Source organism: Bufo bufo, chromosome 4, assembly GCF_905171765.1.
Source record: "Bufo bufo chromosome 4, aBufBuf1.1, whole genome shotgun sequence".
NCBI classification, from domain to species: Eukaryota; Metazoa; Chordata; class Amphibia; order Anura; family Bufonidae; genus Bufo; species Bufo bufo.
In genome coordinates, this window is record NC_053392.1 from 606,955,030 (window position 1) to 606,978,594 (window position 23,565).

The 23,565-nt window shown below is 42.5% G+C and overlaps 1 protein-coding gene across 2 annotated transcripts in view; it reads left to right on the forward strand.

Moving 5' to 3' along the window:
• GALNT14 (polypeptide N-acetylgalactosaminyltransferase 14) overlaps positions 1 to 23,565 on the forward strand; it is a 442,885-nt gene that overhangs the window by 395,870 nt on the left and 23,450 nt on the right. For both annotated transcript variants that reach the window (XM_040430606.1, XM_040430607.1), the window contains exon 10: positions 17,335 to 17,461. In XM_040430606.1, coding sequence (XP_040286540.1) covers positions 17,335 to 17,461 — 127 coding nt within the window. The remainder of the gene's footprint in view (positions 1 to 17,334; positions 17,462 to 23,565) is intronic.

Here is a 23,565-nt window from a genome sequence, read left to right on the forward strand (position 1 = left end):
ATTAAGTAATTTGTCACAAAGCTAATTTTTTTAGTAAAATTCGGCGAAGCAGCTGAATTGAATTTTCAAGAACTTCGCTCAACATCAATAATGACGTAATGTTCTCAAATAATAGCAACATACAGCATAGCGCTCAACTAATAGCTCCTTATAGTGCCCAGATAACAGCTAGATATACCCAATAGAAAGCGTATCAGACAGTGCACATGTAATAGCGCCATGAAATAATAATGCCATTTCCTGCTAATGTGACAGCAATATATACTGTCTTTCTTCCGTGCAGCTTCAGCTTCCATCATTGCTTTCTTCCGTGCAGCTTCAGCTTCCATCATTGCTTTCTTCCGTGCAGCTTCAGCTTCCATCTTTGCTTGCTTCCGTGCAGCTTCAGCTTCCATCTCTGCTTTCTTCCGTGCAGCTACAGCTTCCATCTCTGCTTTTTCTTGGGGAAAGGCTTCCTGGATTTTAGAAGCTTCTGCATCAGCGCAGGCTTTGATGAGTTGTTGATGATAGCAACATAGAGTGCTCACATACCGACGCCATAGAGCGGTCAAATACCAGGATCATATAGTCTTCGAGAGATAGTGGCAAACAGCTCCTCTAGATACAATCCCACAGAACCAGCTTCACCAATCTGCTGATACCAGGCGGATAATTGTCCGTCTGTGAAATGGTCCCTATTGTGTGAGGCTGAGAGAAGGGAAACGAGATCATGAGTCCCATCGGCGTCAGGAATTGTGGTGACTGTGTACTGCGCTGTGGAATGTGTCGGTATTACGGGCGTCGCGTTTGAGGGCTGGACAAGATGCGTTGCGGGAAATCCGCACGAGTGCAAAGCGTTTTAATGCGTTTTGCACGCGCGTGAGAAAAATCGGCATGTTTTGTACCCGAACCCGGACTTCTTCACAGAAGTTCGGGTTTTGGATCGGTATTGTGTGGATTTTATTATTTTACCTTATAACATGGTTATAAGGGAAAATAATAGCATTCTTAATACAGAATGCTTAGTAAAATGTCCATTGAGGGGTTAAAAATAATAAACAAATTTAACTCACCCCAGCCACTTAATCACGTAGCGGATCTCCTCTTCTTTCTACTTTCTCCAGGACCTTTGATAACGTCACTGCGCTCATCACATGGTCCATCACCATGGTGATGGATCATGTGATGGACCATGTGATGAGCGCAGTGACCTCACCACAGGTCCTTTTCATCAAAAAAAAAGAAAGAGGACATGCCAGGCTGAGGGTTCAAGTGGATTAAGTTGAGTTTATTAATTGTTTTTTATTTTTTAAACCCGTCCATCCCTAATTTACTATGCATTCTGTATTAAGAATGCTATTATTTTCCCTTATAACCATGTTATAAGGGGAAAAAAATAAAGATCGGGTCCCCATCCCGATCGTCTCCTAGCAACCATGCGTGAAAATCGCACCGCAACCGCACTTGCTTGCGATTTTCACGCAGCCCCATTCACTTCTATGGGGCCTGCGTTGCGTGAAAAACGCACAATCTAGAGCATGCTGCGATTTTCACGCCACGCACCAGTGATGCGTGAAAATCACCGCTCATGTGCACAGCCCCATTGAAGTGAATGGGTCCGGATTCAGTGCGGGTGCAATGCGTTCACCTCACACATTGCACCCGCACGGAATTCTCGCCCGTGTGAAAGGGGCATAATCAACATGAAATGAATACCCAAGACTGCAGTCCTCTTCAACCACATTTGCTGACAGTCCAATGTATATGGAGGCAGCCTGAGTTCTTCCACGAGATAAGCAGCACCGGATGTGACTGGCAGCTGCTTATCCCCAAGTCCCACCGGCAATCCTTCTTGTCCAGTCTGATTGTGCATGCTGCTGGGGTGTCACACAAGCAAGCATGGGGTCACAAGCTTACACCTGGTACAGGGTTAATAAAAGTACAGAAAACATAAAAGCAGCAGAAACAGCAAGAAAAAGCTAAACCGTAAACATATATATACAGTATATATAATTTTTTGGTCTTTTGTCTGTCGAAACAGCGCCACCCCTGTCCACAGGCTGTGTCTGGTATTGCAGCTAATGAGGCTGAGCTGCATTACCACATGCAGTCTATGCATAAAGGTGGAGCTGTTTCTAAAAAAAAAAAAAAAAAAATTTATATTTCTTCATTTGGGTTGATAACTTTTGCAATTGTTTTCTTATTTTGCACCAATTTTGAGTCATTTCCATGTTGCTTTCCATTCGCCTCCAGAGCTGCTTTTCAAAGTTCTGCTGGTTTCCTTTAGAAATGGACACGCTATAACCAGCGCAATTCTGACAGCAGCTTTAGATGTGAATGGAGAAGACATTCCGGATCAGTAGGAGAGAAGCAAAGTATTTCTAAAGTTACTGTATATTTCGGATGGGAGATGCATTGGGCCTGATGAGGATCCCGCTAGGACTGTTCCGCTGCGTTGCAGAGCTAATTGCACTTCAATCCTAGACTTGAATGTGGAAATGGGGAGAACACAATGCACAGTTATTCCAAACGCTCATAAAAATGAATTATTAAACCCTCATTCTGCAACCTACAAAATGTCATTAAATAGATGAGTATTTACCTAGAGAGATCCTGGGATTTTCACAAGAATAGAAAGTACATAAATCACGGCTGCAGATGGGATGAAAAGGGGAAATCAATTCAAATGACTTCTTATTTTTGGTTTACATTAATCAATATCCTCCCCGGGGGCCTCAGGGGCCCCGCATGCTAATTTCACCGCTACAGAAAATGATGTAGACGCAAATTAACTGCAAATAAAAAGTCAAATAGAGTAAAAGCTCTGACATGGTACACGATACAGTCATTAGGCAAGGGATACATGATGATATATGGGGCGGTCGCGCATTAGTCACCATCGTAAGGGGCGCTTCACAGCAGCAGAAGGGAAGTGTTGGCGTTCTGTGGAGGGCAGTGACCTGGAGAGTGAAAGAAGCACAGGTTCCTCGTCAACAAAAAAAAGTGCTCTTACGGTCTGCCACCACTAGGAGGAGCTCCCTCCATATAGTGCTCCCATTTACTTTTATAGTACACCTAGAATTCTGCATGAAGTGAGCTCCCCCTAGTGATGGCCAAAGGCAGCTAGAATTTTTTTAGTTTTAAGGGGCCGTCCACCCTTGTCTGCAGGTTCAGGTATTGCCGCTCAGCCTCGAAGAATTGATTGGGATTGAGCTGCAATGCCACACATGACCTGTGGACAGGTGTGGCACTGTTTTTGGAAGAAATTAGCCATGTTTGAGATCTTGCGCAACTCCTAGAATTCTATGGTTGCTTACCAGGGCACTTTGCTCCAGCGCCTGACTAATAATGTCTCAATAACCATGGACCCTTCATGAGGATTTTATGGAGATGGAGGTGTCAAGACAGTAGAATCAACTGGGGTCATGAGACTTGGAGAATGGGGCGCTAGTACCAAATGCATCCCATGTTACCTGCTGAGGGACACAAGTAGTACTTTGGGGACATTCCTGGGTGGTCCCAGCAGTGGGAATAATGCTGAGCAAGGTCCTGACTGACTACCAATATGAACAGACCCCAAAGGTAGGTGAGTTCATACACAGGAATACCTAGAGTCCTATTATACCCTATAGGACCCTGGTACTAATGGCAGGGATGAGACTACCTGTTCCTCCAAAAGGAAGGACGAACAGGAGTCTACTTCAGGCCTAATTCAAACAATGCAACACACAGAACCCAAACAAAATACAAAAGGGAAAAGAAAGACTTAACTTCAAAGGTCCTGCCCAATTAGGGGTGGATTTGGCATTTCCAGTTTGTCACAGCACTAAGCTCCACCCCTGTTGCACCACCAAAGCGCCACCCCCATTGCCCCGCTAAACCCCTCTCTCGGCTTAGCAGTGCAGCCTGGGCACATCTGCTACTGCTCTACGCCCGCGAAGGCCCCCCTCCCACATTGGCCCTCTCTGCCCTGTTTTTTTTTTTTTTTTTAAGTCAACCTCTTGTGGCCCCCTGTTCTCTGGGGCCCCAAGCATTTGTTCGGTTTGCATGGAGGTAAAGTCCGCCACTGTGCCCCAATATAAACTTTCTTTTTTTTTGTATATTTGTGCAATTTTTATGTCAGTTTTGGGTTTGCCTTGCATTTTCTGGACCCTGATTCTTCTCGGGCTGCTGCCTCCTATTCCCAAGGACGTGACTTGTGTCCTCTCTTCCATGAAGAGCCTTCTTGTGATTTCTCTCTGGTATAACAGGTGAGACGCCTCTTCTCCTCTGTCACTCGGCAGATAACTCTCTAATCCCCTCCGCTCCCTCCTCCTTGTGATTAGCGCTGTTATCTCCACTCTCCGCTTCCCATCTCTCTGCTTTACAATCTGCACTAAACTCCATGTCCATAATTCTAAAACTAGGTTGACGTCCTGTCCCGGCTTCTCATATCAAATATCCCACTATGTTTAATTCTGTATTGCTTACAAAGTTTTCCATTTGTCCTTGGAACATTTTTTCCATCCCTTAAAGGGGTTATGACATAAGTGATATAGTACCTCGCCGTCTCTTTCTAACAAAGCTAAAACCAGCCCTGTACCTCACATGGATCCAGAGTTCTCCACGTTCATTTCTCCAATTTTTCTGCTATATTTTCTTCAGCATAGCTGCTTTTGGGGGGGGGGGGGGGTGTACTTTCTGCTGCAGCTCTCTACCTATAACAGCTCAGGAGACCTGTCCCTGCTGCTGTAGCTCTTTCCTTCTGACTTTCACAGCTTCTTACAATAGATATGGCTGGTGGCAATTGAAGATTTAAACTGAGCGCGTGCGACCACCTCAGTGAGGGGGACAAGAAATAAAGAGAAGAACACTAGGGGGCACTACACATATACTTTTTATTGAAAGTGGCTATATTAACTGTTTTATTACATGCAAATTACTAAAGTATTCAGATCCAGGTGCTGGTTTGAAAAAATGTAGAATGTGTTTTGTGGCACAATCCCTTTAACTCCGTAACACATAATGCCTTACATGTATGGAATTATGCACCCGCATTTGTAGGGAGCGGGCTGCTGCGGTATCATACATCAGGTACCCTGCCTCAGTGACGGGGAATGGCGCTCCCTCTGCTTTCCAGTGAAATCGTGGGGGCTACGATTGGTTACCATGGCAGCCTGGACGCTGCTGAAGCCTTCTAGGCCTGCCATGGTAAGCTCCCTGCTGAACTATTCACGAGGCACAGCTCAGCAGGGATAGTGTCAATATCCCATTGACTCTAATAGATCTCTATTAGGGTGAATAGGACAAGGGATTAAAAGATCCCAGGTTCTAGCCCCTAACTTAACTTAATGGTTATTAAATAAAAAGTAAAAAAAAAACACCAAAATATTAAAAGTTTAAATCTTTCCCCTCAGGTCCAAAAATGTCTGAACTATTAATTTATTTTAAAAAATTAAATTTTTCTTGCCTATATTTATATTTTATCTATTTCTCTTGCTTGTATTTGTTTATTTTCATATTTGTATATTTATGTATTTATTTATTTAACTTATATTATTATTATTTCGCTTATATTTTCAAACTTTTTCTCAGACTGTATGGAGCTTAAACCCTTATCCCCTTCTTCATCCCCCCGGCCCCCCTCATATGAGCTGAATCACGCCTGGAAAGGGCTTTTTTGTTTATATTATTACACTGCTAGGCGGAGGCTTCTGCCTAGCAGTGTTCCTGGTGATGTCACCGGCTCTGATGGGCGGGCTTTAGCACTGCAGGCTAGGGCAGCACTAAAGCCGGCCCATTAGTGGCTCACGGCTGGGCGGATGTCACGCTTCAGTGTGGGAGGGAAACACCACACCGAGCATAGGAGGGAAGGGGGAAACAGGGAATCAGGCCTGAGAACTAGGGACGGAAAATGGAAACCTCCTAGTGAAAACCCTAACCAAAATCCTGACTGACTACCAGTATGAACAGACCCCAAAGGTAGGTGAGTTCATACACAGGAATACCTAGAGTCCTATTAAGCCCTATAGGACCCTGGTACTAATGGCAGGGATGAGACTACATGTTCCTCCAAAAGGAAGGACGAACAGGAGTCTACTTCAGGCCTAATTCAAACAATGCAACACACAGAACCCAAACAAAATACAAAAGGGAAAATAAAGACTTAACTTCAAAGGGGCTATGGAAGCACCACAAACTCCGCCGAGATCCAACCACAATCTATCCAAAGGTCCAAACAGAAGCTTTAAACTGCACAGTATTGTGGGAGAAGCAACTATAAATGGAGAAGGTAAAATTACCCTAATAGCCACACCTGGGGAAAGAAGGTATGGCAAGCACCATAAACAACACAGACGTCATATGATCCAAACGGAAAACATGTCAGATCAAACCACATGTTGCCAGTCTCACTGATCTCCTGCCACCTGTCGCGGGAACGTCCGTGACAGCGGAGGCCTCCTCCTAGCTTTCTCCATGGAGAGCCCGGTACGTCACTGGCACAGGGCAATAGAGAGTATCGGAGCATGAAATGCTCAGATGCTCATATCAAGAGGGGTGAAGATGGGGATATGTCTGGGTTCAGCTCTGAACCCGGACAACCCCTTTAAGGACCAGACTGCTTTGGCCCTTTAGGTCGCAGGGAATTTTTTTTTTTCATCCCAAGAACTATAACCTTTAGTTTTTTTCTTATAATGTAGCTAAATGAAGGTTTTATTTTTTCTTCCAGGAAGAGTTGCATTTTCCAATGGCACCATTTAGGGATATTTTTTATGTCAACTCTGATATTTTATGCCATATACCATGCATTATATGGTAAATCATGGCATCCCTTTATTCTGGGGGAAACTTGGTGATGCCAAACATGCCTAGTCTGTTTTAGTATTTTTACAAATTGCCCAGGGGCGGCCATTGCAGCTGCCTGTATAATACAGCTGACACCGGTGAGTGATGATTTGACGTCTCCTATGCTCGTACCATAACTGCAGCGTCCTGGTGACAGTAGTGCGGCAGTTAGTTAGTTAGTTAAAGCACATCGACCGTCTCCAGCCTATTAATTCTATACGACCTTGATTGAGTTGAACTTAAATGTGAGTTTCCTCTGAAAATGGACGGCACTTGCCATATTAAGTGGCCTATTTGTGTATCACATTTTACCGAGCTGTACAGATTTAATGAGATAGAGCTGAAAGAAAACTCAATACCTGTCGGTATCTGTCTGAGGAATGTGACAAGAGCACAAATACAAATGGAATTACTTAGAAACAGAACCGTGTCTGGTGTCAGGAGGAGAGGGCTTGCATGACTGAGCCGGAACAAGCCCGCAGTTTAGAAGCTGACACTTTCTATTATACCAGCATACAATTTTTATGAGGAGCTCCCTGGAATACAGCGCAGCCTTTATCATGTATCGTTTTGTATTGATACAATATAATCTTGTTGCCACTTTGTTTTACTTTTCCGTATGCAGCATACTTTGTGCACACTTGGGCCAGATACAGTATTTATCTACTTAGCCGTCTTCTGGCGTGTTTATTCGATGCTGGGAATAATAATTAGTACATACGTGGCTTTCTCCTGTATGGCTGTTCCCCTCCAAACACGCTGGATCTCGCAGTTAGTCCGCGCGCTGGTGGCGGCACTTTCGTTTTAGCGCATGCGCGGATTAGGAATATCGGGAGGCCAAATTTGCTCCGTGGCATATATTTTATTCTTTCATAGAGGATCTTTGTATTTTCCCTTCTATATTGCCGCTATCTTGCCTTTGTATTGCTTTGCCTAACGCGTTTCGAAACCTGACTCGTTTCTTCTTCAATGGTCAGATACTGTATATAATATAAAATGAGGGACAAATCACTCCCTATATTGAGTCAGTATGATCTTTATAAACCCGGACTAGACTATATCGGGCTAGTGTAATAACTAAAAACTTGGACCGGATTACATTTGCTATTTATCTCTCATTCACATATTGCGATATCTTTACTCACTCTTAATGCTTTTCTGTCACGGACGTCCCCGTGGCAGGTACCAGGAGATCAGAGAGACGGGCAACTCGTGGGTTAAATTGACAAGTTCACTGTGGATCTTAGTGTGTCTGTGTTTTGGTGAACACCCCTTGCTTCAGGTGTTACTTGTTGGTAATTTACTTTTCCCATAAGTAAACGCTTCTCACTCTTGGAGGTGCGGTTTATAGATTTTCTTACTGCCTTCTTACTAGCTGGTCGGTTGTACTCTGTGGCGCTTCTGGAGTAGCCAGTTTTCTACTTTCAGTTATTGTTTTGTGTTTGTTATATTCCCTGTTTGTATCTGGGCCTGAGACAGAGACTTCCATTCATCCATCTAGAGAGGAATAGGTTGTCTCTGGTCCTAACCTCATTCCAGGGCCTTATAGGGATATAAGGGCCTAGGTATCCAGCATATGAATATGTCTACCTTCAAGGTCTATTCATATTAATAGGTAGTTAGGGCCTGGATTGGGGTTGTTTAGGAGGTGACCTGTTCCGTCCCTCGTTTCCAGGCCCAGTTACTGTTCCCCTTTCCTCCTGTGTTCAGTGTGGAGTTTTCCCCCATACTGATCGTGATATTTTCTCTATTAATATATATATATATACACTGCCTGTCCCAAAAAAAAGTTGCCACAAAAAAAAAGCCTTTAGCTTTGATTACGGCACGCATTCGCTGTGGCATTGTTTCGATAAGCTTCTGCAATGTCACAAGATTTATTTCCATCCAGTGTTGCATTAATTTTTCACCAAGATCTTGCATTGATGATGGTAGAGTCTGACCGCTGCGCAAAGCCTTCTCCAGCACATCCCAAAGATTCTCAATGGGGTTAAGGTCTGGACTCTGTGGTGGCCAATCCATGTGTGACAATGATGTCTCCTGCTCCCTGAACCACTCTTTCACAATTTGAGCCCGATGAATCCTGGCATTGTCATCTTGGAATATGCCCGTGCCATCAGGGAAGAACAAATCCATTGATGGAATAACCTGGTCATTCAGTATGTTCAGGTAGTCGGCTGACCTCATTCTTGGAGCACTTACTGTTGCTGAACCTAGACCTGACCAACTGCAGCAACCCCAGATCATAGCACTGCCCCCACAGGCTGGTACAGGAGGCACTAGGCATGATGGGGGCATCACTTCATCTGCCTCTCTTCTTACCCTGATGCGCCCATCACTCTGGAACAGGGTAAATCTGGACTCATCAGACCACATCACCTTCTTCCATTGCTCCAGAGTCCAATCTTTATGCTCCCAGCCTTTTTTTCTGCTTTGCCTCACTGATTAGTGGTTTTCTTACGGCTACACAGCTGTTCAGTCCCAATCCCTTGAGTTCCCTTCACATTGTGCGTGTGGAAATGCTCTTACTTTCACTATTAAACATAGCCCTGAGTTCTACTATTGTTTTTCTTCGATTTGATTTCACCAAACGTTTAAGTGATCGCCGATCACGATCATTCAGGGTTTTTTTTCCCGCCACATTTCTTCCTCGAATACGATGGGTCCCCACTATCCTTCCAGTTTTTAATAATGCGTTGGACAGTTCTTAACCCAATTTTAGTAGTTTCTGCAATCTCCTTAGATGGTTTCTCTGCTTGATGCATGCCAATGATTTGACCCTTCGCAAACACACTATCATCTTTTCCACGACCACGAGATGTGTCTTTCGACATGGTTGTTTAAGAAATGAGAAGCAACTCATTGCACCAGTCGGGGTTAAATAACTTATTGCCAGCTGAAAGATAATCGCCCCTGCAGTAATTATCCAATAGGAGGCTCAGAACTATCTGCTTAGCTAAATCCAGCTGGCGACTTTTGTTTTTGGACAGGCAGTGTATGTATATATAATTCTATATTGTATATGTATTTTTTATTTCCATTTTTAGATTGTTCAATTGGTATTTTTATGCGAATTATTTTTAAAATAAAATGGTATGCATGATTTATGGAGCCGGCCATTGATTGAACTTTCTATTATACCGCCTGATCTACAAGCAGACAGCTGCGCTCCAGCAGGTAGCATCACCCTAAATGCATGGTGAAAGCCGTGATAGATGCCGGTTTATTCTTCTCCCAAACGATTGCACTGAATCAATTTCATCTGAGAAATGTATTCAGAATGGGAAGAATTGCAAAAAAAAAAAGAAAGACCCGAGCTAATGCTCCATAAATACAGAGTCTCCACGGTTAAGCTATAAAAATGCTAATTTAAATGGACCCAGAACACAAAGACAGGAACTAAGAGGCCGCTCTCTGGAGAGAAGAAATATTTTTAATTTCAGATGAATGCAAATGTGTTGTAATATTTTGTTGCTGTCACTTTGAATCATCCATATGGTGCCATAGCTCTTCAATTACATTTGCTGCTGTCAATTGATCCCACCTGCAATTCCAAACATGACCAGTTGGTGTGCTGTTAAAATACATTTTGCTTGTGGACCCTCATGCTTCTTCTTTTACTTTGTGATGTTCCCCTAGATTCCTCACCAGCAGTTTCACATAAGTCAGGTCACTTTCCCCCACAAAGTCAACACACTCCTCTCATGAAATACTGTAGTAAAGCCTTCTTTTCCCGCTTCCCTTCTCACATCATAAAGAACAGGATGAAGAAACAAGGTGGAGCCTTAGAAATTAAATCAACAGCATAAGACTCACCTCTGGGGGAGGAGAAGGTGGCACATAGACCCCTGAAGTATCTAATGTCTAAGGCAACCCTAGCTCCTTTCCCGGTCCTGGACTCTTCCAGCATGTCCCAGCTCCAATGAAGAATTACTGAGGGTGATATGAAGCCAATTTATTAACAGAAAACACAGATGTAGCAAACTTTAACTTAAAGTGGCTCTGTCACCTGGATCAACCCCACCCTAACTATGGGTAGGGTGGATGACGCTGATTAAAACGATACCTGTCTTACGTCTGTCGGTGGTATCGCTGCGGAGAAAAATGAACTCTTAAAATCGGGCAAATTAACCATTCGAGCACCAGCAGGCGGGCTTATGCGGTTCGGTGCTCCAGCAACTCCCCTGGTGCTCCATAATGACGCCCCCCTCTGCTTTTCATCACGCCCCCTGCCTCTAGATTGATGGCGCTAGAGCACGCTCACGTCCAGAATGGTGCCTGTGCACATCTTCAGCTTCATCCCGACAAGCGAAGATGTCCATCTAAAGGCAGGGGGGCTGTGATGGTAAATCTCACATCATGACCCTCCCCGTGTCACATACAGCCTTGTACTCGCATCGTCACATAAGTGGACAGGTCACTTTCCTTCCGCAAGTTCAGCACACTCTTCTGCTGCTGTTATCATATCAATAATATGAGTGACTATAAGATGTGGTTCCTCCGCACAGAAAGCGTAACGCCCTCACATTTTATACAAATCACAGCTCAGGCTCCCTTCCCGTCAGCATTGCGGTTTCCGTTCATAACGGACAAGATGCACACAATGGCGGCACCACGTACACCCCGCTGCTGATGTAATGGGTTCAGCCAAGGCGCACAACAGCCACTCTTAACGGAACCTCTGAATCAGATGTATACCCGTCTGACATGGGACCTGGCGGGTAATACGTTATTTTTGGTACGCTACCTGTCACCGGCTCCGAGCAGGACGATATATTTCGGAAAGGTGATAGGGGGAACGGTTTCTCTATTGAGAACTGAATAAATAAAATATGTCTCGCAGTCATCAGATATTTATACATCTCCTTTCCATGATGCTCGGTCGCTGACTAATAAAAAAAAGGCCGCCCTCCCTGTCACAGCCGGCAGACATATTGAGAGTGACAAATTGGTTTATATACCAGGCAGAATATATGAAAATCTGAATCGGCCTAATCAGTTTTTCCCCTTCCAGATTTTTTATATATTTTTTTTCCTGGAATTTATTGACTCATCAAGTGAAAGTGTCCTCCTTTGGGATCCCGAAAGCCATTATGTATGTGTTATCTGGTGCTATGCATCCACGCAGTCAATATTCTGATTGAATTTCAAGCCTCTGGCAAGCACAGAGCCGCTCTTCGCCACCTTTGTTTTTCATTTTTCTTTGCAGAAGTGCAGAGCGCTCCCCCCCCCCCACCTCCCACTCTGTATCACTTATTATCACATTCAAATAAGAAAGTTTCCTGTGAAAGTTACTTTGTTGCAACTCAAAGCAGACGGCAGCGATGCAATGTACGGAGGAGGCCCTGGCGAACTTGAGCAGCCGCGGCAGATCGCACGTGTACTGTCGGCATCTTTAGCGGACAGCATACTGACCCATAGGAAATCTATGGTCTGTTCACAATTTTATGTTCCGTGCATCCGCAGGAAAACAGCGAAAGCATGTCCGACTTGGATACGTGTCCCGGACCAAACGTACCCATGTAAGTCTATGGGTTTGTGAAAATCACATAAAGTCTATGGGTCTGTGAAAATCACATAAAGTCTATGGGTCTGTGAAAATCACATAAAGTCTATGGGTCTGTGAAAATCACATAAAGTCTATGGGTCTGTGAAAATCACATAAAGTCTATGGGTCTGTGAAAATCACATAAAGTCTATGGGTCTGTGAAAATCACATAAAGTCTATGGGTCTGTGAAAATCACATAAAGTCTATGGGTCTGTGAAAATCACATAAAGTCTATGGGTCTGTGAGAATCACATAAAGTCTATGGGTCTGTGAAAATCACATAAAGTCTATGGGTCTGTGAAAATCACATAAAGTCTATGGGTCTGTGAAAATCACATAAAGTCTATGGGTATGTGAAAATCACATAAAGTCTATGGGTCTGTGAAAATCACATAAAGTCTATGGGTCTGTGAAAATCACATAAAGTCTATGGGTCTGTGAAAATCACATAAAGTCTATGGGTCTGTGAGAATCACATAAAGTCTATGGGTCTGTGAAAATCACATAAAGTCTATGGGTCTGTGAAAATCACATAAAGTCTATGGGTCTGTGAGAATCACATAAAGTCTATGGGTCTGTGAAAATCACATAAAGTCTATGGGTCTGTGAAAATCACATAAAGTCTATGGGTCTGTGGAAATCACATAAAGTCTATGAGTCTGTGAAAATCACATAAAGTCTATGGGTCTGTGGAAATCACATAAAGTCTATGGGTCTGTGAAAATCACATACACCATACGGATGTCATGCACGGTGCAGATAGGAAATACTCTTAAAATTTATATTTTAAGCTGACACACGGAAGGTAAAAACGGACACACAGAGACCAACCACGGATCCTTCATGGACATCTTCACAGGTGAAACACGTATGATTTTTTTTCACGGACGTGACCCTGACGCGGGGATGCGAACGAGGCCTTAAGCCTTCTCCAGTGAAGCGGAGCACACAAGAAAGCCGGGCTCCTGCTCTAAGGCCCCTTTCACACGGGCGAGTATTCCGTGCAGATGCGATGCGTGAGTTGAACGCATTGCACCCGCACTGAATACCGACCCATTCATTTCTCTGGGGCTGTTCACATGAGCGGTGATTTTCACGCATCACTTGTGCGTTGCGTGAAAATCGCAGCATGCTCTATATTCAGCGTTTTTTACGCAACGCAGGCCCCATAGAAGTGAATGGGGCTGCGTGAAAATCGCAAGCAAGTGCGGATGCGGTGCGGTTTTCACGCGGAGAGACGATCGGGATGGAGACGATCGGGATGGAGACCCGATCATTATTATTTTCCCTTATAACATGGTTATAAGGGAAAATAATAGCATTCTGAATACAGAATGCATAGTAAAACAGCGCTGGAGGGGTTAAAAAAATAATAATTTAACTCACCTTAGTCCACTTGATCGCGGCCCGGCATCTCCTTCTGTCTCCTTTGCTGAACAGGACCTGTGGTGAGCATTAATTACAGGTAAAGGACCTTTGGTGACATCACTCCGGTCATCACATGATCTTTTACCATGGTGATGGATCATGTGATGACCAGAGTGACCAAGTGGACTAAGGTGAGTTAAATTATTTTTTTATTTTTTTTAACCCCTCCAGCGCTAGTTTACTATGCATTCTGTATTCAGAATGCTATTATTTTCCCTTATGACTATGTTATAAGGGGAAATAATACAATCTACAGAACACCGATCCCAAGCCCGAACTTCTGTGAAGAAGTTCGGGTTTGGGTACCAAACATGCGCGATTTTTCTCACGCGAGTGCAAAACGCATTACAATGTTTTGCACTCGTGCGGAAAAATCGCGGGTGTTCCCGCACGCACCCGCACATTTTCCCGCAACGCCCGTGTGATCCCAGCCTAAGGGCACTGATCGTCAGAAGCGCCGATCCAGGCTTTTAAGCCCCTTATATGCCGCAGTCGATAGCGACCACGCTTGCGAAGTGGTTACAGAGGGAGCAGACTTCCTCTGTCTCCCATCGGCATCCCACGAATGAGATTGCGGAAGCCTTCTGTTCATGGCAGCCTGGGGCGTAATAAAGGCCCCAGCACCTGCCTGTAGTGTTTCCCATTAGGCTGTGCCTCTGTGGCGCTCCCTGCTGGTGACTGTCAGTATAGCGCTTACAGTATAATGTATTGTACAGGATAAGCTGTACATCATAGAAGCAATCAAAAGAGGAGCCCCCTTGTGGGCTAGTATGTGGTTAAAGAAAAAGTTAAATAACATTTTATTAAATAAAAATAAATCCCCAATTTAAATAATACACCTTTTTTTAACATAAAAAAAAATGCTTTTCAATGGAAAAAAAAATTGCAAAAATAAAACCCCTTCCACATATTTGGTATTGCTGCGTCCATAACGATCTGCACTACACAATTGTCCTGTCATTTATCCTGTGATGCCTTAAAAAAATACAAAACAACACCAGAATTGCTGTTTTTTGCTTATTCGCGACCAATAAAATGTTATAAAATTCATGGATAAAATGTATAAAATATTGCGGTAATCGTAAAATTATCTTGTTATCTTTTTATGGCAAAAAATGAACACCGCCAAATGTATAACGTAAAAACTCAGCGGCAGTGTTTCTGGTTTTTTCCCCTTCCCCCTCCCAGAAAGCATTAATAAAAGTGAAGGCTCATGCACACGAACATATTTTCTTTCCATGTCTGTTCCGTTTTTTTTTTTTGTGGATCGTATGCGGAACCATTCATTTCCGTGTGCATTATGTTTCTGTATGTCTGTTCCACAAAAATATAGAACATGTCCTATTATTGTGCGCATCACGGACAAGGATAGGACTGTTCTATTAGGGGCCGGCTGTTCCGTTCTGCAAAATACGGAATGCACACTGACGTCATCCGTATTTTTTGAGGATCCGTTTTTTGCGGACTGCGAAATACATACGTTCGTGTGCATGAGGCCTTAATCAGTAAGTTGTGTGTATCACAAAATAATGACATTCACAAACTATAACTTGCCCCACAAAAAAAGAAGCCCTCCTACGGCTACAAATAAAAATGTTATATCTCTTGAAAGGTGACGATCAAAAAATGAAAAAAAAATTGCGTGCACGGGGGAAAGGGTTAAACGACGCTACACATGCACTATGCACAAGTACCACGAGGACAAGAAAAGACAGGTCGATGGCTGTGACACTCTTTAAAGGGATCTTCAGGGATCACCATATTGGTGACCTATCCTCAGATTGCTGGGGGTCCAACTCCCGTAGCCCCCACAGATCAGCTATGGCAGCTACCGGTGCCAGTAATTATATGGTGGATGGAGCTGAAAGCAGAAGACTCTGTCCTCTGTGTAGTTTCTGGCGTCGGTGTACTGTAGGCGTCAGTGTACTGCAGCATTCACTTGTATGGGAGCTGAGCTGCAGTACCCGGTCTGGCCACTACGCGGTGGACAGAGCCTTGTGCTTCCAGCTCCATCCATTGTATAGTTTCCTGTGCCGGCAGCTGATTGGTGGGGATGCCGGGGACTAGGCACTAGGCCTAACATATGATAATGCATTATTCTCTACCGCCACATCCGTAATTAGGTTGGACCCCCTTTCTGTCCCCCGTCTTCTTTGCAGATTGTAAGCTCTTATAGACAGGGCTTTCTTCTCCTGTATTGGCCCCTGGTATCTACTCTATTTGCTCATTTGTTTGCTGTACATTTGCTAGCTATGTACATGGTAGGCGGTAGTATGCGTTGTATACGGTATAGTAGGTGTCGATGATCCATGAGCTCGGCCGGCATCTGATTGTACAGGGATTGCATTTCCACCACTTACCTCTTTAGCTGCGTACAGTCTCAGCTCTTAAAGGGATCGTCCAGGGGTGGGGGTGGGGTCAGTTAACAATTTTTATATTGGGGCAGAAAGGGTTAAAAAGAAATACATTCGTCACCTCAAGATCCCGCCCCCCTTCCATTCAGTCACCCAATGGTTGCCTGCTGATCCCGGCCCCGCATGCAGCCAATCACAGAGGGAGGCGGGTCGCCGGTGCAGTCAGTGATTGGCTGAGAAGATATTTCCTGCCGTTTCCTGTGTGTCGAGCTGGGTTTAGGAAGTGGAGACCCACAAGCATCGGAAGTGCAGCCAGGTGAGTAATGAGTATTTTTGTTTAACCCGTTCTGCCCATTTTATATAAAAAAAATGTCATTCTGCCGGAAAATTCCTTTGAGGAGCCTTATGGGAAGAATCTGTTTAATTTGGTTTAATAAGACATTTTTGTGTTCAGTTGAGTTGAATATTTGACATTGATTCTTTTCTACCTTTGAGGTGTCCATTCCCCATAGTATATAGGAACTCTAGAGAATATAACACGCCGGCCGTTATCCTTACACATGGCTGCAATTTCAGCAGAGGAATCCGATTCTCTGCAACATTCACTGAAGGTCGTCTGCTTCTGCTGAATAACTGCCTTAGAGCTGTAGGATGTATTCAGGCCCCATGCTTTACACTGCAGCTCTGCTTTTTTCTGACTTGTTGCTGCGTTTAGGCTCTACAGGAAGTCGGTACATGGAGAATTGATTTTTACTACAGCCGGGACTGAATGGTTATAAACTACAAGCGTGGCAGCTGCAGAGAGAGCAGAGCCTCTAGGTGTAATGGTAACGCCCCCGTTGCTCCTAGAGGCTCATTTGCATATATTAAGCAATGCGGGCACATATGAACATGGGACCAACACAGATGTCTTCAGCTGCCAAGCGCACATGTAACAGGTCAGACGGTGTCATAGGTACAAATCTGCCCTTTAAAAAAAAAAAAAGGAATGTTTTCAATATGAAAGATACTTTGTGCTCTGCCTTGGATACAATGTATCGGTGCAGGCAGTGAGTATTCCGCTGCCTCTGTAGGTTAGGTATTACTGCAGTACAATTGGTTTCCAGTCCGGTTTTGATTAGTTTTGGGGCATGTTACACAACCTGTATAATCCGCAGTACACTGGGATCTGATAGCAGGCTGAATGTAATGTTTTTCAGAAATCTCATTCCGCGTGTGGATGTGCGGAGGGAGCCTGGAAATTCTACCCTGCAGCCGAGTGGGACATGTATTTCGGAAGAAGCATCCTTATGTCTTTCCAGAGGGGAACGCCAACACTTACATAAAGTAGGTAGAGTGTTTTCTCTGCGGATAATGAAGAAACTGCCCGGGGAGAGGCCGCTGTAAATTATTTGCTTTCGCAGGCGTACAGCGTATCGCCATGTCGCATCGAGTCAGAAATTGATTTTTTACACACTGTGACACTGTTAATTAAGAAATAGCAGCATCTAGGAGGCAATCTCGCCTTGTCTTATCTAGAAAAATGACTAGGCTACACGATGGGAATCAATAGTTTCACAAGCCCATTTGACAAGGGTTAAATGTGTTGTATCCCATCATATATTCTGTCTTCTCATGCAAATGATGCAGGGGATTTAAAGGCGCCTCGACCTTATTTTCTTACGCTTTCCTAGGATTTAGTTAGTTAGTATGAACGTGTGTGGCCAAGCACCTGATTCAGCCCCGTAGTCCTCAGTGCAGATTCTGATGGCCTCCATTGTTGCTTTAGGACCTTTAACACAATGGAGCCCAAGGGTCCTTTTTAGGCCGGCTGATGCTTGGCCATAAGGAGCGCTCATTTTATTAAGGGCTTTATACCGTGCCCAGTAAAAACTCTAAGGAGACGGGCAACCAACTAACTAAAAGATTTGATTTAAAAGTTTGATTAGATGTCGATCACTCATTTCAGACTGGTTGTTATGCGGTTGATTCAGATCTAGCCTTCTAGAGCAGGTGTCAGCAATCTCTAGCACTCCAGCTGTTGTGAGACTACAACTCCCATCATGTTCCATATAGGAGAACTGCCGAGCAAATGTGCGTGTTGGGAGTTCTAGTTTGACAACAGCTGGAGGGCCACAAGTTGCTGATCCTTGTTCTAGAATGACATAAATGGTCTACGTGTTTGATGAAGGACATCTCATCAGACTGGTTCCAGTGATGTGGTCTGGTGAATGGTCGCACCTCCTGCCAAAGGCCTCATCTGCTTCCTCCTCTGGCTCCTGGTCTTCACCATTGCTCTGCTGCTTTGGATCCATTGCAATGCTGGAGGGCACGAAGATGACAACAGACCTATGTAAAGGGGAACTACCTTCCCATGGCTTGCCTGGTGTTTGAGGTGCTGTCCTGTCCTGGATATTGTTCCCTGTGCTACTGCTTATGATTCATCTCCTGACCTTGGCCTTGTTTTTGGATATGCCTCCACGGCTCGCTCTCAGCTTCACCGGGTATGACCTCCACCACATTTACCGCTTCCTGGCTCCTTCTCAGCAGACTCTCCCAGAGCTAACCCAGCCAAGCTGACACTACACTCAACCTCTTCTGCACGAAGCACTGCACACCACCTGCTTCCTTGGCCAAGCTTGCTAGTTTGGTAGCTCACTGCTCCCGTTACACCCTTCTAAACCTTGCTCAATTAAGCCTCTGAAACACTCCTCTCCAGAGAGTCTTCCGCACACATGAAGGGATCATCTGCATGGCTTCTTCTCAGCTTATCACTCCTCCCAACCTCCGTCCAACCTCTACATCTTCAGTAGGCAAGCCACTCCAGCCTATAACCCGACATTGCTCTTCTCTGACCAAGTCTACACCATCTACAAGGTCCATGCAACTCTGAAGAAGGACAAGGTGGCTTCTCAGGACAAACCAAAGTTCAACAGGGCACCACACTCAGACCATCAAAATTGTTGATTATTAGCCATTTATACAAAAGCCAATTATGGATGCGATTTGGGCCGAACAGGGTGGAACTGGGTAATCCACAGTCTATCTGGCTAAGTAGTGATTTTTTTGTGCTTTGGCATTATTTAAAAGTAAATTGAAAGGCTGGTCATCCACAGTGCATCTGTTGTCCACAAGGATCAACTAAAAGTGAATGTCCTGGTTGCCTGCAGCCGCCAGTAGGGGGAGTTTACTGCCCATGTGCTGTAGTATGCAGTGAGCTCCCTCTAGTGGTGACTGCAGGCAGCCAGTAGGGAGGGTTTACTGCCCATGTGCTGTAGTATGCAGTGAGCTCCCTCTAGTGGTGACTGCAGGCAGCCAGTAGGGAGGGTTTACTGCCCATGTGCTGTAGTATGCAGTGAGCTCCCTCTAGTGGTGACTGCAGGCAGCCAGTAGGGAGGGTTTACTGCCCATGTGCTGTAGTATGCAGTGAGCTCCCTCTAGTGGTGACTGCAGGCAGCCAGTAGGGAGGGTTTACTGCCCATGTGCTGTAGTATGCAGTGAGCTCCCTCTAGTGGTGACTGCAGGCAGCCAGTAGGGAGGGTTTACTGCCCATGTGCTGTAGTATGCAGTGAGCTCCCTCTAGTGGTGACTGCAGGCAGCCAGTAGGAAGGGTTTACTGCCCATGTGCTGTAGTATGCAGTGAGCTCCCTCTAGTGGTGACTGCAGGCAGCCAGCGCGTTATGTTTAAAATCTGTGTCTATGCAGGATATTTGAAGCTCTGTGCCAAAAAAAAGAAAAAGCTCCATCAAATTGAAAGATGAAGAATTTTGAACTTCAAGGGTAGACATTCACATTAAGCTCAAAAGGAGCTTAAGCGGAGGGGAGAATGTAAAAGACTTGGAAAAATAGATAAAATAACTACTCTAAGATAACGTAGATTGTGTCTGCCCTACTCACATCAAAAGCTGAAATAATGTTAATGTTAAAAAAATCTATTAAAAGTTACTCAACACATCCGATTGCAGAATTTTGCCAAATTTGGAGGAGCGCTGTAAAATGAGGTGGTTTTACATCTCTGGTTTAGAATCTAGAACACAACAGACAAGAAATATAGGAGACAACTTTTCTATCCCTCTGGTTCATTCATCAACCATAACCGTGTCTTCAGTCCCCTGCAGAGGCTGGAAGCGTAGGGATTGCATATTATTGATGGTGAAGTAGACAGGTGTTAGTGTGACACACCGGAGCCGCCGATCTGAGGCTTTACTGCCTCCACTGATAATTAATTTCTGAAAAGGGAACAGCAGGTGCATGGGTAATGAGGAAATACTCATTTACATTTCTTCTCCTATAATTCTGCAAAGTTCTCCTGTGTCTGTGTCACTGCCGCACTGCTCAACATATGCTGCAGGAATGAGTATAACACTCATCATGTATAAAAAGGGATATAGGAGCAGTGTTATAGTAGTTATATTCTTGTACATAGGAGGCAGTATTATAGTAGTTATATTCTTGTACATAGGAGCAGTATTATAGTAGTTATTTTCTTGTACATAGGAGGCAGTATTATAGTAGTTATATTCTTGTACATAGGAGCAGTATTATAGTAGTTATATTCTTGTACATAGGAGGCAGTATTATAGTAGTTATATTCTTGTACATAGGAGCAGTATTATAGTAGTTATATTCTTGTACATAGGAGCAGTATTATAGTAGTTATATTCTTGTACATAGGAGGCAGTATTATAGTAGTTATATTCTTGTACATAGGAGCAGTATTATAGTAGTTATATTCTTGTACATAGAAGCAGTATTATAGTAGTTATATTCTTGTACATAGAAGCAGTATTATAGTAGTTATATTCTTGTACATAGGAGGCAGTATTATAGTAGTTATATTCTTGTACATAGGAGCAGTATTATAGTAGTTATATTCTTGCACATAGGAGCAGTGTTATAGTAGTTATATTCTTGTACATAGGAGGCAGTATTATAGTAGTTATATTCTTGTACATAGGAGCAGTATTATAGTAGTTATATTCTTGTATATAGGAGCAGTATTATAGTAGTTATATTCTTGTACATAGGAGGCAGTATTATAGTAGTTATATTCTTGTACATAGGAGGCAGTATTATAGTAGTTATATTCTTGTACATAGGAGCAGTATTATAGTAGTTATATTCTTGTACATAGGAGCAGTATTATAGAAGTTATATTCTTATACATAGGAGGCAGTATTATAGTAGTTATATTCTTGTACATAGGAGGCAGTATTATAGTAGTTATATTCTTATACATAGGAGCAGTATTATAGTAGTTATATTCTTGTACATAGGAGGCAGTATTATAGTAGTTATATTCTTGTACATAGGAGCAGTATTATAGTAGTTATATTCTTGTACATAGGAGGCAGTATTATAGTAGTTATATACTTGTACATAGGAGGCAGTATTATAGTAGTTATATTCTTGTACATAGGAGGCAGTATTATAGTAGTTATATTCTTATACATAGGAGCAGTATTATAGTAGTTATATTCTTGTACATAGGAGGCAGTATTATAGTAGTTATATTCCTGTACATAGGAGGCAGTATTATAGTAGTTATATTCTTATACATAGGAGCAGTATTATAGTAGTTATATTCTTGTACATAGGAGGCAGTATTATAGTAGTTATATTCTTGTACATAGGAGCAGTATTATAGTAGTTATATTCTTGTACATAGGAGCAGTATTATAGTAGTTTTATTCTTGTACATAGGAGCAGTATTATAGTAGTTATATTCTTGTACATAGGAGCAGTATTATAGTAGTTATATTCTTGTACATAGGAGGCAGTATTATAGTAGTTATATACTTGTACATAGGAGGCAGTATTATAGTAGTTATATTCTTGTACATAGGAGGCAGTATTATAGTAGTTATATTCTTATACATAGGAGCAGTATTATAGTAGTTATATTCTTGTACATAGGAGCAGTATTATAGTAGTTATATTCTTGTACATAGGAGCAGTATTATAGTAGTTATATTCTTGTACATAGGAGCAGTATTATAGTAGTTATATTCTTGTACATAGGAGCAGTATTATAGTAGTTATATTCTTGTACATAGGAGCAGTATTATAGTAGTTATATTCTTGTACATAAGAGCAGTATTATAGTAGTTATATTCTTGTACATAGGAGCAGTATTATAGTAGTTATATTCTTGTACATAGGAGCAGTATTATAGTAGTTATATTCTTGTACATAGGAGGCAGTATTATAGTAGTTATATTCTTGTACATAGGAGCAGTATTATAGTAGTTATATTCTTGCACATAAGAGCAGTATTATAGTAGTTATATTCTTGCACATAGGAGCAGTATTATAGTAGTTATATTCTTGTACATAGGAGGCAGTATTATAGTAGTTATATTCTTGTACATAGGAGCGGTATTATAGTAGTTATATTCTTGTACATAGGAGCGGTATTATAGTAGTTATATTCTTGTACATAGGAGGCAGTATTATAGTAGTTATAGTCTTGTACATAGGAGGCTGTATTATAGTAGTTATATTCTTGTACATAGGAGGCAGTATTATAGTAGTTATATTCCTGTACATAGTAGCAGTATTATAGTAGTTATATTCTTGTACATAGGAGCAGTATTATAGTAGTTATATTCTTGTACATAGGAGCAGTATTATAGTAGTTATATTCTTGTACATAGTAGGCAGTATTATAGTAGTTATATTCTTGTACATAGGAGTAGTATTATAGTAGTTATATTCTTGTACATAGAAGCAGTATTATAGTAGTTATATTCTTGTACATAGAAGCAGTATTATAGTAGTTATATTCTTGTACACAGGAGGCAGTATTATAGTAGTTATATTCTTGTACATAGGAGCAGTATTATAGTAGTTATATTCTTGTACATAGGAGCAGTATTATAGTAGTTATATTCTTGTACATAGGAGCAGTATTATAGTAGTTATATTCTTGTACATAGGAGCAGTATTATAGTAGTTATATTCTTGTACATAGGAGCAGTATTATAGTAGTTATATTCTTGTACATAGGAGCAGTATTATAGTAGTTATATTCTTGTACATAGGCGCAGTATTATAGTAGTTATATTCTTGTACATAGGAGGCAGTATTATAGTAGTTATATTCTTGTACATAGGAGCAGTATTATAGTAGTTATATTCTTGTACATAGGAGCAGTATTATAGTAGTTATATTCTTGTACATAGGAGCAGTATTATAGTAGTTATATTCTTGTACATAGGAGGCAGTATTATAGTAGTTATATTCTTGTACATAGGAGCAGTATTATAGTAGTTATATTCTTGTACATAGGAGCAGTATTATAGTAGTTATATTCTTATACATAGGAGCAGTATTATAGTAGTTATATTCTTGTACACAGGAGCAGTATTATAGTAGTTATATTCTTGTACATAGGAGCAGTATTATAGTAGTTATATTCTTGTATATAGGAGCAGTATTATAGTAGTTAT